Source organism: Ctenopharyngodon idella, chromosome 13 (assembly GCF_019924925.1).
Source record: "Ctenopharyngodon idella isolate HZGC_01 chromosome 13, HZGC01, whole genome shotgun sequence".
NCBI lineage: Eukaryota > Metazoa > Chordata > Actinopteri > Cypriniformes > Xenocyprididae > Ctenopharyngodon > Ctenopharyngodon idella.
The window spans coordinates 7,844,187-7,860,731 of record NC_067232.1 but is presented as its reverse complement, the minus strand read 5'-3'; the positions used below and the strand labels follow the sequence as shown (position 1 = coordinate 7,860,731).

The 16,545-nt window shown below is 36.3% G+C and overlaps 2 protein-coding genes across 5 annotated transcripts in view; both read right to left on the bottom strand.

Moving 5' to 3' along the window:
• usp54a (ubiquitin specific peptidase 54a) overlaps positions 1-5,851 on the bottom strand; it is a 53,111-nt gene extending 47,260 nt beyond the window's left edge. For 3 of the 4 annotated variants that reach the window (XM_051917394.1, XM_051917388.1, XM_051917397.1), the window contains exons 1-2: positions 5,697-5,851; positions 2,332-2,448 (exon numbers count right to left, since the gene is read on the bottom strand). In XM_051917394.1, coding sequence (XP_051773354.1) covers positions 2,332-2,342 — 11 coding nt within the window. In that variant the 5' untranslated portion in view covers positions 2,343-2,448; positions 5,697-5,851. The remainder of the gene's footprint in view (positions 1-2,331; positions 2,449-5,696) is intronic. The other variant, XM_051917392.1, reaches the window with a different exon arrangement.
• Positions 5,852-6,726: 875 nt separating this feature from the next.
• On the bottom strand, positions 6,727-15,303 carry myoz1a (myozenin 1a). The gene is made up of 6 exons (XM_051918107.1): positions 15,106-15,303; positions 13,431-13,527; positions 9,463-9,650; positions 8,721-9,000; positions 7,859-8,030; positions 6,727-7,733 (listed from the first exon to the last, which is right to left on the bottom strand). Exons 2-6 carry the CDS (start codon positions 13,516-13,518, stop codon positions 7,499-7,501), a joined length of 963 nt encoding a protein of 320 aa, XP_051774067.1. The 5' UTR covers positions 13,519-13,527; positions 15,106-15,303; the 3' UTR covers positions 6,727-7,498.
• Between the last annotated feature and the right edge of the window lie 1,242 nt (positions 15,304-16,545).

Below are 16,545 nucleotides of genomic sequence, written 5' to 3'. Positions count from 1 at the left end.
GATGTCCAACAGAGTTTTACTGGTAACTGACCTAAACAAGTCATACAGCTGTTAAAAAAACTAAACACAGTAATTATAGGAAATAAGTTTACAGGGAAAGCAATCAGCTGAAATGTTTACACTATGACATTTATTGGAGGGTCATCCATAATTTTCAGAAATAAGGTCTACTAGATGATATTTCCATGACAACAATAGCAGCAGTATGGTATAAAACATAGTATGTAATTTCCACATAACTTTTACTCAGCATGTAGAAATAGCTAATGTGTAAATACTACTAACTACATACCATGGCCACAAAAAATATTTCTACACTAAAACCTCACTTAAATAGACCTTGGAACTTTGATACAAAATACAATATTTAAACAAAAAACAAACGATGATAACTAAATACACTACCGTTCAAAAGTTTGTCCGTGCTTTTTTAAAAGAAATTAATTTTACTCAGCAAGTACGTGTTAAAATGGCCACCAAAAATAAAATTTCTAAAAATCAAAATTTACAAAATTACTTGTTTTACAGTATTTTTGATAAATGCACCCTTGGTGAGCAAAAAGGCCTTGATATACTTCAAACAAAACCAAATTGGTGTGACATCATTTAAAAAAAATTAGGCCAAAATAAAGTTCAAAAAGTGGGAGTTTGAAACAGCTGGCCAATGATATAGCTTTCCGGAAAAGTTTGCTCCAGCTGGTAAACACCTTCGAACTACCACTGTTCCGTGATGATTATATAATAGGTAGGTGTGTGCTGAGGTCAGACGTCCGTGAGTAAAAACATGAACATACTGGAGAGATGCTTTGTAGTAGAAAATTAAGTTGTAATTCTAACTAAAAGAGTCACTAACACTGTTTTTACATGTTAATTCAGCAAATAAACATAAATAAACATGATGTGACTTCACTGGAGTGCCTAATTGCAGAGCTTGTGCAAACATTTTCACATCGCTATGATCAGATGCTTTCTAAATTACCATTTTCTCTCCATTGTCTTTTTTTTTGTATGTTTATTTTGTTATTGAAAGGAAAGCGCGCAGCACATATCTAAATGCCACTCTCAGCAGTGTAGGAGCACCAAAATGTTCGCTAACAGTATACCACTGGCCATGTATTTCGAACTTCGTTTTACCCCTAAGTGAAGAACGAAAAAGAATTTTGCTGAGAGTATATCGGGGCTTTAAGAGCTTCTTTCAAAAACATTATCAACCCCAAACTTTGAATGGTAGTGTTGCATATGCAAGCAAATGATGCTAGACCTTTTCTCAGAACTATTATAACAAGTTTAACCAGCAGATCTCCAGGTTATTTTCAGTGGATGTAAGTCAGTTCACACTGGTGTCCTAGCAGAGTAACCACAGATGTAGATCATTACATTAACTATGAATATGTTCCACTAACATAAACTTTTGTATTAAAAATTAAAACCGAATAAACTTGTTTTCTTATGTTTTGTTTTAAAATGTTTTGCTTGCAGTGTGTTTGTGCTATCTTTTTTGAAAATTCAATCTAGAAATTAATGTTATCCAAAATAACATGCATGCATATATGATTAAGTGTTGCTAAACTATTCAAATTTACTGCAAACTATTTAAATTTTTTTTAAAAGACCAAATATAAAGTAAGACCAAGAGGCTTGTGGCTTCAGAGACTGTTACATAATGACTGATCCAGGCTGCCACACAGCTTACATGTAAGAGGAGGCCCTCACTATCAGCTACAGGCCAGCAGACAGATTTTAATGAGAAACAGGCAGGTGCGTGTGAGCAGCACTCGAAAGACAGCTGGACCACTGAAAGCATTCATCTTTCTCCATTTCTCTCTCTAAAAGCATTTCTACAAACACAATTAATAAAGAATAAGAAACAAAAGGGCAATGTGGACAAAAACTAGAAAACACAGAGGAGAGCTACACGATTCTGGATAAATTGAGAATAATGATTTTTTTGTTGTTGTTGTTGTTGTTTGTTTCAAAAAGAGATCACAATTCTCCCACGATTCTGAACAACTAGGCCTACACAAAATAACATGTAATTTACTATAGGTTCTGACAAAATGTTCATTTCTGCAGGCTATTTAAAAATTAAAAATCAGTTTGAATGAATGATTCAATGACTCACTCTTAAATATTTCACTTGTTTATTTACTGGATGAATCAGCGCTTTAGAACAAATCTCCTGAGTGAATGATTCAATGACAAATACATTTTTTAACAGTCATTTTTCGCCCCCTAGTGGCGTAACAATGTAATCGATATAATCATTATTTGAAGTGGCAAGTTAAAGGGATAGTTCACCCAAAAATGAAAATTTGATGTTTATCTGCTTACCCCCAGGGCATCCAAGATGTAGGTGACTTTGTTTCTTTAGTAGAACACAAATGATGATTTTTAACTCCAACCGTTGTGGTCTGTCAGTCGTATAATGCTTGTCAATGGTAACTCCATCTATAAGATTCAAAAAAACATGCACAGACAAATCCAAATTAAACCCTGTGGCTCATGACGACACATTGATGTCCTAAGACACGAAACGATCAGTTTGTGCGAGAAACCGAACAGTATTTATATCATTTTTCACCTCTAAAACACCACTATATCCAACTGCCTTGCACATCCGGTTGGTGAGGTCTGAACGCGCTCTGACAACGGAAGTGATGTCTCGCACTCATTGAAGTATAAGCTATCATTTTTGGGTGAACTATCCCTTTAATTCCAAAAGGTGTTTTGCTCTATTTTGATTGCTACCATAAATATCAGTTTTAATATCCAAAATATAAACTGTTATCCCAGTACTTCTGAGATCATTTGAATATTTGTAACATAATAACAATACTGTATGGTTGAAAAGACTGTTTGTGAAGCCGTTTCATACCTAAACATGATAACTGCTCTCAGCAGCAACGCCAACGTAGATTTGAATGTTCCGGTATGATTTTGTAACGATCACAATCTTTTAATGATTAATCCTGCAGCTCTAACACAGAGCCATTTCCTATAAAAAGACAAAGACACAGTGGCCCCAAAACATTTTTGGACAATTAAGCTATGCTTGTTAGTTTGATATTTTATTATAAATGCAATAAAATTAATTAATTTTTAAGTGTGACTTAAATGTATAAATACTTTTTAGGGCAACTGTCCATTAGAAATGACCAGAGCTGTTATATAGAAAGACTTGTATCACTGTGAAATAAGGAGAAATCAGGATCTGGCTTCAAACATGCACTTTATTTAGCTCACATTTATTTCACAACTCTGCTGTCTGTCATATGCATTTGCTGCAAAAAAAATAAGCTGCATTATTCTTGCTGAAGAAGAGTTTTGTTCCTTTAATAAATTACAATCGTACATGCAACTAATGTATTGGTGTTTGCTCTATCTGTTTAAGATACAATTTATGCAAGTTTGTTTCTGCTAGGATATTGTCTAATATTGACTGGCAATGACAGTCCAAATGTGCATGGTTATTTATACTGACTGCTGTGAGACTTGCAAACTGAAAAGCAATAAAGCAACTACATGTGGAATGCCAGCAGCAGTGTCAGTCTCATTAAAATCTCCTCACTGTCCATGATCAGTTTTACTGGGCTTCAGACTGCTCAAAAAAATATTCGTTTTATTATTTTTATCATAAAATCCTCAAAGTGCAATATAAAAAAGCAGTTACACAGAAATAAAATAAATATATAAGCTGTTTTAATTTGATGTTTCTACATTTCATTTAAAAAAAAAAAAAAAAAAAACAACAATGAGAATTCTCCATTGGGCTGCATGCAAATCCTGTGACTTCTTATCTTACAGTAAACACTTATAGTAGAGAGTATTAGTACCTAAATGGGACTGTAATTTCCATCATTTCATTAAATAAAATGTCTGTAATCACAAATGACTGTGATTGGTTCATCATGACCAATGCTGATAAAAGCAACAGGAAAAACATGACAGCAGCATTCCGAGTGCATCTAAGGACAATCATTATAATTTTTATATATAAGCATATAAATATATAAAGAGTACATAAAATAGTGCAATTATCATTATGCACTTCTATAACAATCTGTTGTTAAAGTCTGTTCGACATTAACAGACTGCTGCTTATTTGTGTATCCTTTGCAGAGTGAATATATACCATCACAGAGAAAGGAGTGCATGTGAGCTGAGAGTGCATATCTGCAGCCAGACTCTGCTGGGGGATTGATGAAGCAGGAAAACTGCTCTCACAAGGAAAATACCTTTGGCTTATATCAAATGAAGACAAGAGTTTTAAATTTACACATGAATGTCCCCCACTCAGCTCAAATGTTCCTTTACCTTGAGAAGTTTAATAAAAGTTACCCTCAAGCGCTTTTCTGTCCCTTCCTGTCATAAGCCCTTAAAAAGCATGTTGTGAAATTTACAGGAATCCCATACACCCCCAACCAATTAACCAGACTGAAAGCTCTGTCTGCTGATGAATACACGGGAGCGTAGGCCCTAGAGGAGTGACCATCAGTATGTTAATTTATTCATTTCTAAACTTTACATAACAATTAGTAGCCTTCTTTTGCATGCATGCCAAGGCTCTTATTTACTTTTCACAGAGAGATGGCTAAAAAAAAAGGGGGGGGGGGTTAAGAGAACATAAATGGAAGCTTCAGATGGAGGGGTGTCTATTTTGATCGCTCCTCTTCCCTGTATTAATAGAGACACCGCCCCCTTGTTTATGTAACACATGTCACCCTGAAAACTGATTTTTGTGCACATCAATGATCTAACTCATTAAACTCCAGCCATTCTGTTATGAATGTTATTATGATGTTATGATCTTGCCATTTCCCCTGAACAGTAGGTAACAGGAATAATAATAATATAGATTTCAAAGCAGATCTGTCTCTCTAGACAGTTAAACAACAAAAGAAAAAGTAATTAGATAGATAGATAGATAGATAGATAGATAGATATTTCAGCACACCTGAATGACCCACACATCTCACTTTTTCGCTTCTCACCTGCACAGCCTCTGAAACGCCACAAGATGACATTGGCGGCTAGAGGACAATCAAGTGTATTGAAAAGATGAGAAACCACTACGTCACTGAAAATGGTGAGGAGCATATGGTCTTTCTTGTGCTTGGTAAGTTAAAACCCACGAGACGGTGCCAGGAAATAAATCACCTCCAAATATACAATATCTATTTTCCCCCTATGATGTAGGCTGCATTACATAGGCATGAAAAAAATAAAATGTGAAAATGCATGCATGATTTGCCACATATTATAGAACTGATGCAAGCATCGACACGATCGAGGCTAAACCATGTGGTTATTCTACTACGTGGCGAACTTCTAGATGCGCAGCGTTGTGTTCGCCACAACGCACAGTGTGCACAGCTTCGTCAGCACATTACAGCATGTGAGATGTCGCGTCTATCCTTCGCACTATGCCTGTATTAACAATACAACCCTCGCGGAGAAGCGTAGCAAAAAATAAAACGCTAATTTGAAATACGCCGTGCTGCGTAAATTATTAAACCCATCCGTTCTGACAGTGATGCATCCCTATGTTTGTTTACTAGATCAGCACATGCCTGTGGAAGAGCAGCTACGTCTTAACTTCCCAACTCACACTGCGAAACGTCTTCTCTTCCCTTTTTTCATGTCGGAAGAACCGACATGACTTGCTTCGATAGGACGGTGAAAGGTGGTTTCCTTACCTTGCAGTATGCATCCTCCCCCTGGCTGGTCGGCTGGGTAAAATCTGTTATTTTCTGCCGCTAAACCTTAAACATCCCTCAGCGTCACTGTGTGCTGCAGCCAAGGCAACCAACTCTCGCGATGTTTGGCCTCAGGTGTCGACGGAGTGCGACAAGGAGACTGGCCCGTAGGTTGGGATGATTAGAGATTGTACATACAGGGGTACATAAGTAGGAATGGGGATCATAAAATTTTTAATGACTTCCTTAACGGTTCCATAACGATTCTTTTAGTACTTTAGGCTACTTTTGAGGAAGAAATATTTTGAAATTTAAGAAATGCCGGTCCTATTACTTTACCTGCCTCAGCAGTCTGTTGCCAAATTATGAAATCATGAACAAATAGAGGCTAACAGATTAGGCAAAAAATGCAGTTCTTAATGTTTGCAGACTTTAATGACTTTTCACAGACTTTTTAGCAATGTAATAAACTGTACAAATGGCCCAGAAATCCTAGCTATGCCAGTGAGTAACATAAATGCAATCTAAATAGGCTAACTATATATTAACAACACTAAAACAAAACTTTGGACATATTTTGACATATTTCATTCAAATTCATTACATTTCATTTAAATACAGTGTAGACCCAACATTTCTTGGTTCGTTTTGAGTCATGATGAAATAAAAACTCAACAAATAGCCTATAGGATATATGTGTGAGTCAGATTAATTCAGTAACTGCTCCAACTGATTCATTTTATTTGAATTTTATTATTTTACATATTTATTTTAATAGAAAGAACTGATAATGTGAGTCATTCGTTCAGTTGAACACTGGTTGTGTTGCACGTTTTTCATTCACTAGAAAGAACTGGCTCATAAGAGTCATTATGAAAGACCTTATGAAATATTGCACGGGACCTGCTGGCTGTGTGTAGTATTAGTGCCATAAAACAAAATCAAATATACTTATGACCTACTTGGTCCTTCTGAATTTAGTTATAGTCAAAAAGTCATAGTATATTCACAAAAGACTGCAACAAAAACATAAGCAGTTAATCATTTATTAATGTAGTAGTGTGGATACAGCAGTTTGGAGTTTTTATTTTATCACCTTTTTTTTTTTAATAATTTGCATAAATGTTTGTGATGACATGGATTTGATTAGTATATTAATGTGCTAACATTTCATTTTACTTGTTATAATAGTAATTTACTATATAGCAAGAACAACAATACTCTGAAAGGTGTTTCCCAACATAATTATAATCACAATTACATGATTTTCTTGACTATAATTAGTACTTATGTAAATGAGTTATAATTATAATGAATGGTAAAGTGTGACAATATGTTATTTAAAGGGCAGTTCCAGATTATGCAGTCAAAACTGTTTACCTTTATCTAAGTGACAGGAAAAACAGCAGTGTGTGCCAAGCAGTCCATCACTGCCTGTGCTAACTGGACATTGTTGCCCAAAGCACGTTATTCTCATTTGTTCACTTCTAAAATGCAACATGCTGACAAAATATCAAGCGAATCAAAACTTCATTCTCCACCTGACACCTTCATTTAAGTTTATATGCTTCCTGCATAAAATTCCTCCACAAATGCATACATATTTCTTTGTTTAAAGCTCACATTCAGATGCAGATTTAGAATCAAAGTTAAAAGTACATTACATATACATTTTATATGTCCTCCTGATGGATCTACAGTTTGTTGCATTGTGACTATGTGCTTACTGCATAGGTGTGTTTTTGGTTATAGTGCAGGGAAATTAGGACAGGCATAAATTAGGTTTGTTTAGGGTTGTAGGTTCACAGGTCATCAGTCTCCCCATCAAATGGTATAGTATCCAACTCCATGTGAATGCTGCCTGGTTCACCGCTACCCACCCAGCCAATGGGTGTGCGGTTAAAGGAGGGTCGCGAGCCGATATCATGTTGGTACACCACTGCTGGTTCAGGCTCATCAACAGCCACCTCGATGTCTGGCAGCTGGAAGGTCATCAGCTGAGACGCCTTCTCAAAGCCTCCATAGGGCATAGCACTCCTAGACAGATCAAGAGATAGCAATTAAAGGCAAAAAAGAAACCATAGGACTGAAAAGTTAAATTGCAGAATGCACAGAAAGAGAGAGACAGATTGTGCAGTTTATACAAAGAAATGCAACTGCACCTGTTAAAGCTCTTATATTTGCGCAGCTCCTTATAAGAATAGGGTCCTGGCATTTGAGTCTTCATTGTGGCTAGAAGGTCTTCATTGCCTTTCATAGCCCGTTCCCAAGGTGAAACATATGTCTTCCCATATGCGTCTCTCTTTTTAGCCTTTTCCAAAGCACTTTCTGCGCCTAAAGGGAAATTCAAACTGATTGAAAGTGATCGGTCGTGTACACAGAGGTAAAAGCATTCCATTATTCTGTCTTCCATCATTTACTCCCTTTATTTCGTTCCAAACCCGTATGACTGGTTTTGTCCATACAATGAAAGTCAGTGGGGTCCAAAATAACACTAGACCCCCACTGACGTTCAATGTATAAACAAAAAAACAAAAATAAACAAAACCTTTAAAAAGGCTTCTTTTTTTCTTCCACAGCATTAGGGTGAGTAAATGATGACAGAATTTTCATTTTTGGGTGAACTGTTGCTTTACCAACACTGTTATTTTAGTATTATTTATATTTACTATTAAAGTTTTTATTAAAATATTTTCATTTTTAATTGTGGTTTATGTGCCTTTATCATTTTTATTAGTTTTTGTTCTTTTTAAATTTTACTATGTAGTTTCAGTTATTTCCAGTTAGTAGTGCTTCAACTTAGTTAGTTCCAAGACAACATCTGTAATTTTCTTTCAGTTTAAGTTTTTCATCTAATATTTATGTTATTATTTCAGCTTTATTTCAATTGTTATTAATAATTGTTGTTTAAGTTAACGAGAATAACCCTGTTTAACACAAGTTTAATTGTGAGTCTCCATGGCAGTTTCTGGAGTGTGTGAGCTGGCTAGTGTATAAAGGTCTCCATCTGGGTTTTCTACTCACTCTGTGAGGCATCTCCTGACACACCAGCATTCCCTCCTGCTCCTCCTGCCACTCCGGCACCTCCAGCACCTCCAACTCCTCCAACTCCTCCAGCTCCTCCAGCGAGCCCACCTGCTAGCAGCCCACCCCCTGCTCCCTTGCCATAGCTTCCGGGTTTGGGAGGAGGCACTGGTGCTTGGCCGGCCCCACCAACCTGACCAGCCATCTGTCCACCAATCAGACGGCCACCAACATCCATCATCTGGCCCCCCAGGCTGGGCACGAACTTCTGGAGGTTATCCTTTACACAGAGTAACATTATAATTAGTGGAAGAGTTTCCAAATCAGCATTCAAATCATGTTTGGAGTGTTCAATTTAAATAAGAAATAAGAGCATGACCAGAATAAAGAATCCAAGATTAATGTAGAACATTGACATACAGAAGAATTGTGATTTAGGAATAATGACCCTTTAATGCAAATGAGCTCCAATCTAAGAACAAATACACAGATGTTCAGAGCTCTAAGGTGATGATACACGGGGCAACTTTTTAAGCAATGTTGCCGGGCAATTTTGCAGAGCAACGTTGCTTGGGCACTTTCCCATTGAGAATGGGCAACAAATTTCTATCTAGATAATTTAGATCAAAATTTTTTGCCCATTCTCAATGGGAAAGTGCCTAAGCAACACTGCTCTGCAACAATGCTCGGCAACATTGCTCAAAAAGTTGCCCTGTGTATCATCACCTTTAGTCTGCCTTACCATGGACTCACTACTGAAGAGATCTGGGTTGTTCTCATAGATGAACTTCTCCACACGAATCTGTCTCATCCTGAACATCTTGGAGCCTTTGTTCTTTTGAAGGGATAGTTCCTCCAGCATGATGTCCTTGGGTGCCCTGATTTTTTTCCCCAAGTCAAACTCTGAGGCCTCGGGCTCTGATTCATACTCTATATATAGAAAAAGAGACATTAAACATAAAAGTATTATGCAATAATGTAAGACAGTTTTCTATATATGATACTTTTATATCTGAAATCTGAAATCGCCAGTAGGTGGTGGCAGGTCTTAATGGGTCAAAGAATCATTCATTCACTGATTCGTTCAAACCCACTGATTCATTCATGAATGGGAGACACAACTGTTTTGCCTTGTTCAGAACTTTTCGTTAGTGAAATGCTAACAGCTGAATTGCAAAAACAGTATGAATTGACATTACTGTGTTTAGAATTTTAAATTAAAATAAACTTATTGTTTATTGAACTGTTGTATTAAAATGAAAATATTAAAATTAAGGATAAGGATAAACTTTATTTGTCTTGGGCAAAGTGCTACAGTGTTACTCTGACCATACAATAACATGACAATTAAACAAACAAAACAAATAAGAACATACATTAAAACACAACAGTATATAGATATAAAATACAAGATATATAAAGTGCAAAACACAAAAAAGTGCTATAGGTGCATTGTTCTTGGTAGAATTCAGCAGTTTTATCGAAGCAGGAACAAATGAAAGCTTCAGTCTATTAGTTTTACACATTGGCATTCTCAGTCTCTTTCCCGATGGCAATGGCTGGTATTCGCTAAAAAGAGGATGTTCGGAATCAGTACTGATACTTATTGCTCTTCTCATCACTGCCTGTTCATATAAAGTCTGTATAGGCTCATATTGTTTTATTCCTATGATTTTCATGGCTGTTTTATGGATATGGGCCAGTTTATTTTTCAGTTGAACAGACAAATTTCCAAACCAGACTGTGATTCCATAGCGAATAAGACTTTCAAGCGTGGCTCGGTAAAAAACAAGCAAGATGTTACTACCCACCCCATACAGTCTCAGCCTTCTTAAAAAATAAAGCCTCTGTTGTAGTCGTGTGCACAGACTGTCAATGTGTGTCCTCCAACAAAGAACATTGTTCATATAAAACCCCAGGTATCTGTAAGATGTCACTTGTTGTATCACTGTCTTTAATGAAGGCTTGTGTTCAGATACACTTCTAGGGTCAAAGACCATTTCTTGTGTCTTTTTTACATTTAACACAAGACAGTTCTTGTCACACCACTGAATAAAAGTATCTATTTCACTGTAGTAGGATGATAAGTCCATGTCTTTGTGTAAGAGACTCAAAATGACAGTGTCATCAGCATATTTCATGATATAATTATTAGTATAAGTGCTCCTGCAGTCATTCGTATACAAGGCAAAAAACACAGGTGATGACACACAACCTTGTGGCACTCCTGTGTTACTGTATCTGACCTCAGAAAGTGTCCCATTGACCCTTACCTGCTGAGTTCTATTACTTAAAAAAGAATAAAACCATTTGATTAAAAGAGCTCTAAAAGCTGTGTTAAATAAAATATTAAAATTACATTTGCAATCGTGCTGATATTTGGGAAAACAGCCCTTCTGCTCACGTGATATTGGTTAACTATACGATATAAACATAAAAGACAAAATCTCATTCAGGGAAAATTCATATCTTGAATATTCATATACAGTATATGCATTTATGGCTTAAAAAGAACACTTAGTCAGAGACCAAAAGGGCAAGTGCTTGAGCACCACTTGGGGTCTATCTGTGCACGTGCCTGGTAGTATAATCAGTTTTTTCTACTGGTTAACTTGTATTTTAACTGTGCATGATATTATTATTATTATGATGAGACTATGCTTGGAAAGAAAAATAGGTCCTGGATTCTCTAATATCAATTGTCGTCATTCATATTTATACAGATGTATCTATTTTTCTGCATTGTAATCATAACACTAACTAAATATCTATTAGTCATCCTACCACCTACAGTCTGTGCTGGAAAATCATCCACAGTTCCCTGGAAATGTTCATGACTGTTAATATAAACAATAAATTCATTTGAAGTCTATTTCTGCATTAGTTTTAACATCCCTGGAATAAGTGACTGTTTCCTCACATTTATGTAGCCTAAGGAAAAACAAACACATACCAGGATCACAAGAATCTCTTGACAGTCTTCACAGTTCATAAGGTACATTCTTTCACAACAACAATTTTTCACTCAAATTCAAAAGCATGAAAAAGAACATATTGATTAGGCTTTATTTCCGCTGGAGACACTCATGTAATGTTCTTTTAGTGGAGTATGTGTCCCATGATTATAATGATGAGGGGGAGGAAGAGGTGCTCTGTTAATAATCAGAGACACAGCTGACATTCCAGCTATGAAATCTACAAGATACATGTTGTCGCTGACATATTACTCCTCATTAAAACATATTAAATCCAGACGTATGAAACCTTAGTGACAGGCCCTGAAATTGAGATGATGTTCCCAATAAACAGTTTCAAAGTGACAGGCGATTGAGATGGTAGTATACAGTCTGCATTATCACATGATTATAGTCTAATATCTTTAATGACATCTTTCAAAGAAGACACCTTCACACCTGTCAGGAAGTCTAAACAAACACACTCTTTACTTATAAGAAGCACAAAAGATGGAAAGAAAAACAGTTATTTAGTCCCAGACCTCAATATCACAGTCAGAAACTGCCCAACCATGTTATCCTAAGATTTCTATAATCTGGCATGAACATGTATGTAAGCAATAAGGTACGAGAGGCTGTGCTGTATGGTGAATAACACAGATGTTCAGAGCTTCGCGTCGTGGCTAACAACGCCCTTCAGCCGTGACTTATTCACGATACAGCACTAGCCTCGAGTACCTTATTGCTTTTATAAAATGGTTACCACACAATAAAAATATTAAAGCCTGAAATATGTATCAATGCAACTTTCATGAAGTAAACTTTTTCTAAAAGCCTTCCTTCCGCCGGAAAAAATAGTCCCTGACCGTGAACAGCAACAGAAGTTACATTATTACGCCATTAGATGGCGGCAAAGACTGTCTTTATGAGTGTGTCAGTCGGTACTAAAGACTTTTATATTGAAAAGACTGAATTGTTTTGAAACGGAACAAGATGCAACTGACAAATGCTTTGACTAGCGCTGTTAGTCACGTTAAAACCCCTTAAATGTTAAAATGACAAGAAAAATACATCAGACATTTAAACAGATATTTTATTTTGAACATAGGACTGACCTGAAGGAAAATGCTAAATCTGAATGCAGGTAAGAAACTCGCTCACTCGATCTTTTTCTCACAATACTCTTCTACATAATACTCTTCTACATAATTAATAACCTTCAATGAACAAAATCAATTGAAAACATTCAGTTTACGTTGCTAAGAGTGGTTGCTAAGGGTGTTGTGTAGTGATCAAAGACTTTGGTAGTGATACACAGAACTGTTGGGTGAAGCGGTCATAGCCGTGTTTTATCGTGAATAAAACATAGCTATTGACCAATCAGAATCAAGGACAGGAACTAGCCGTTTTATAAATTAATATATTTTTCTTTCATTAATTCCTAACCACACTAGGGGGGAAAGGTGAAGGATTTACTTTGAAACTATTTTCACTCAGAAATTGCTAGAAATAGCAAGTAACAATGAATGAAACATGAAATTTTGAAGGAGAAAGACTGAAATAGTATTTTCTTGTAAAACATACTCCAATAATCTTTGTTTTATTAACAAATTTCGAAAAAACATTTACATTGCATATATCTTCCCTGCTCATCAAGATTACCTTAGGTGACATTTTACCACCTGTCTCAAATGTTTGGATATATTGAGTGATTTTGCAACAATCAAGGATAAAGCTCAAGTTGTGGGTGTCTTACCATCTTGGGTTATGTGTGACAGGTCAGTGATGATCTTGGAAAGCTTTTTCCTCTTGTTGGGTGGGGCTGGTGTTCCTGACAGAGGCATGATTCCAGACTGGGAAAACAGAGATCAGAGTGGATTTGACAATACTAAAATGCATCATTGTCTTTTCTATTTATGAACAGGTATTGTTTTTGTGTTGTAAGCAAACTCTGCAGATGACACGATTAGTCCCTGAGGAATAATGGGGAAAAACAGACACATTCCTCATATTGTAAGGACAAGTATTTCTGAAGATGCATGTATAACCCACAGCAGTGTTTGGTTTGTTTGGGGTGGTATATTTTAGACACTGTTTCCAGACACAACTGATATGAGCGTTACAGAAAAGCAAACTCTCGATTCACAACAGGATAGAAAACGGTAATTTATGGTATGTAATTCCAACTAATTACTAAAACTGGCAATTTATTGATAAATACTCCAGGTGCTTCTTCATATTTTCTTTTCTGTAATTACAATTTTTTCCAAACAAAACTAAAATTAAAAATATTGTTAACTGATCAAGTGTTTTCTCAATTTCACTTTCCATTCTGTTAGTCTTTTATAAAATCCCTTACAAAATCTAATTCCGTAATGACGTCCTCCTCCAGGAAGTGACAGCATTTTTGGTGGGACATCAACAGCACAGTAACTGATTAATACTACATATGAATTATATAATTTTGCGCTATTAATTGGTTTATCTCACTCAAAAACATTGCATCCAAATGTCATAAATCAGTATGATATCTGTATTGTATGCATGTATTATATAATATCTGTATCTGTATGTAGTTTGTATAGATATGAATCAAACACTGAAGAATATCCAACTTTAGCTCTTTATTTCAATTGTTATGTTCTGTTATTTTCATGCCATATAAAATAAAGTTACAATTAATTAAGTTTAACTTAATTTCTACTTTCAAAGTCTGGACATGGAAGTCCATTGGTAAAGTGCAGTTTGGGCCTCTCTTTTAATTTTCTTTTCATCAGCTGTCCTACACACAGTACTGTATCTGCTATTTTTTCAAGGGTCTGTTAATGGCAAACACTGCATCGACTTGACTGTAACTTAATACAGTATGGCTATTTTTAAAGCAAGACCTTTTAGTGACGAGTCGTGGCATTGGGTTTTTTTTTTTTTTTGTCAGATACTCTAGATTTGTCACAAACATACACACATAAACACACCTACATGGTGACTTAACACATTGTAGAAACTGGAAATCTCCCTCAAACTGAATCAACACCACAGATTAATGTGTCGTGAGACGAGGGGTGTGCACTGACCCACCCTGTAAAATAATCATGAGCTGGGGTCCACTAGGCTTAAGTTCCCCCGGCTGGACAGTATGATTTGCATTCCATATAAAATCATCAGCCAGGTTGGGTGGGAGTGTTTAGCACATTCCCACTTTCCGGCAGCAAAAATACACAGGGCAAATAGAGCATTTGAGCTTGATTATTCCAATCAATGCAAACTTACAATGAGAATATGCCATCAGTGCTTGCAAACACTTTGAGTGGGTATCACACCAGCAACAGGAGTTATTGCCGGTCGTGTTTTCATTGCCGTCATGCAGCTGTTAGTTGAACAGTGTGTGCGGTTAGTAAAGTGACGGAAAAAATATCACATAATCCACTTACCAAGGCTCTAGACTGCTTACAAGACGTGGTCTCAAAGGTACAGTGAAAATAGGAAAAGGCTTGTGGCTAAGAAGTTTACCAATTCCCGGGTACCTTTGACCTGTGGCCTGGACCAAGAACCCAAGGCGTGCAAAATCCAGTTGGGACTTGGATGGCAGATCTTCATCGGGGGGAGGGAGAGTCCGGGTAAAAAGGGGGAGTGAGGAGTAAGGGGGGGCCAATTTGGTCTGCACAGCACTTTGCTGATGGGAATATCAAGAGACTAATATCTTTCTTGCAGATGCTTCATTGGCTAAATATAGAGAGAGAGAGACCGAGTGATTGCACATAGTTATCAAATAGCTTCAAGAGGCAAAAGGGCTGTGGTAGATAAGTACTTTTTCTTCGTTGGTTAGTCACCTTCCACTTGTGAGAGGATTTTCACTTTTTAAATCCAACAGCGGGCACTCTATCTAACTGTGCTAAATTTATTTTTATGATAATGATTTAAGCACTCAGAGGGGTCAGTGTTGGACAGGGCAGCCAACTTTACTCCAATAAAACATGGTTCTAGAAAGTTGTGGTGTGAATGAGACAATTAGTGGCGAAATTCACAAATTTGCACAGAGTGCAATCTCACAAGTTTGGCATAACTGCCCGAGTCTATATAGAACCTTTTAAGGTTCTATATAGAACCTTTTCTTTGAATCAGCAGAGTAATCCTTTGTAATCAAAAAAGGAATTTTACTGTACTGAATTACTGTATATATATATATATATATATAATTCTCTTTCATTACTCCATAATGTCTCTGCCAGTCAAGAAGTATTATTTCAGGAGAAATTTCAGTTTCACTTTATTTTACAGTATGTGTACTTGCATGTACTTACAGTGTACTTACCTAAGTAAATACTGGTAATATAAGGTAACTACAGGGGTTAATGTTAGGTTTAGGTATAGGTTCAGCGTTAGTAGTTACCTAGTTATTGTAATTACTGTAACATATACATAGTGTGTACATGGAGAACAGGACTGTAAAATAAAGTGCTAACAAAATTTTCCACCTGTCTCAGAGACAATGCTTATTATATCACTTTTCTCACCCACATCATTTGCACTGCATGAACCTGAGAACTTGTCAGATTTTCGCTATCTTTGTCAGTTCAGGAAGGATCCACTCATAAATGGAATCTAAGTAGGGAAAGCTTGGAGCAGCCATAAAAAGTGCCTGAACATTATCAGCCCTAAATATAGGAGGAGAGCATATGCATGAGAATGGTGCCAGCTTTAGCTGTAGTCAACTCATCCAACAGTGCAATACCCCACTAAGTTTTAGAAGAAACATTTGGTGTTGATTGTATATTTGGCCATATAGAAATGTCATTTATTGTGATTTGAAATTATAAAGAAACAAGTGGTTCTGCAGGGTTTTTATTATTATTATTTTTAGAAAAATAAGA

Bases quoted from the DNA above. Each gene is read 5' to 3' on its own strand.
- myoz1a (XM_051918107.1), bottom strand. From the start codon at position 13,518: ATGCCTCTGTCAGGAACACCAGCCCCACCCAACAAGAGGAAAAAGCTT. The intron at 9,651-13,430 runs GTAAGACACCCA...TTCTATATATAG, and splicing joins GTCACACATAACCCAAGATG to AGTATGAATCAGAGCCCGAG. The intron at 7,734-7,858 runs GTGCAGTTGCAT...TGATCTGTCTAG, and splicing joins AAATATAAGAGCTTTAACAG to GAGTGCTATGCCCTATGGAG.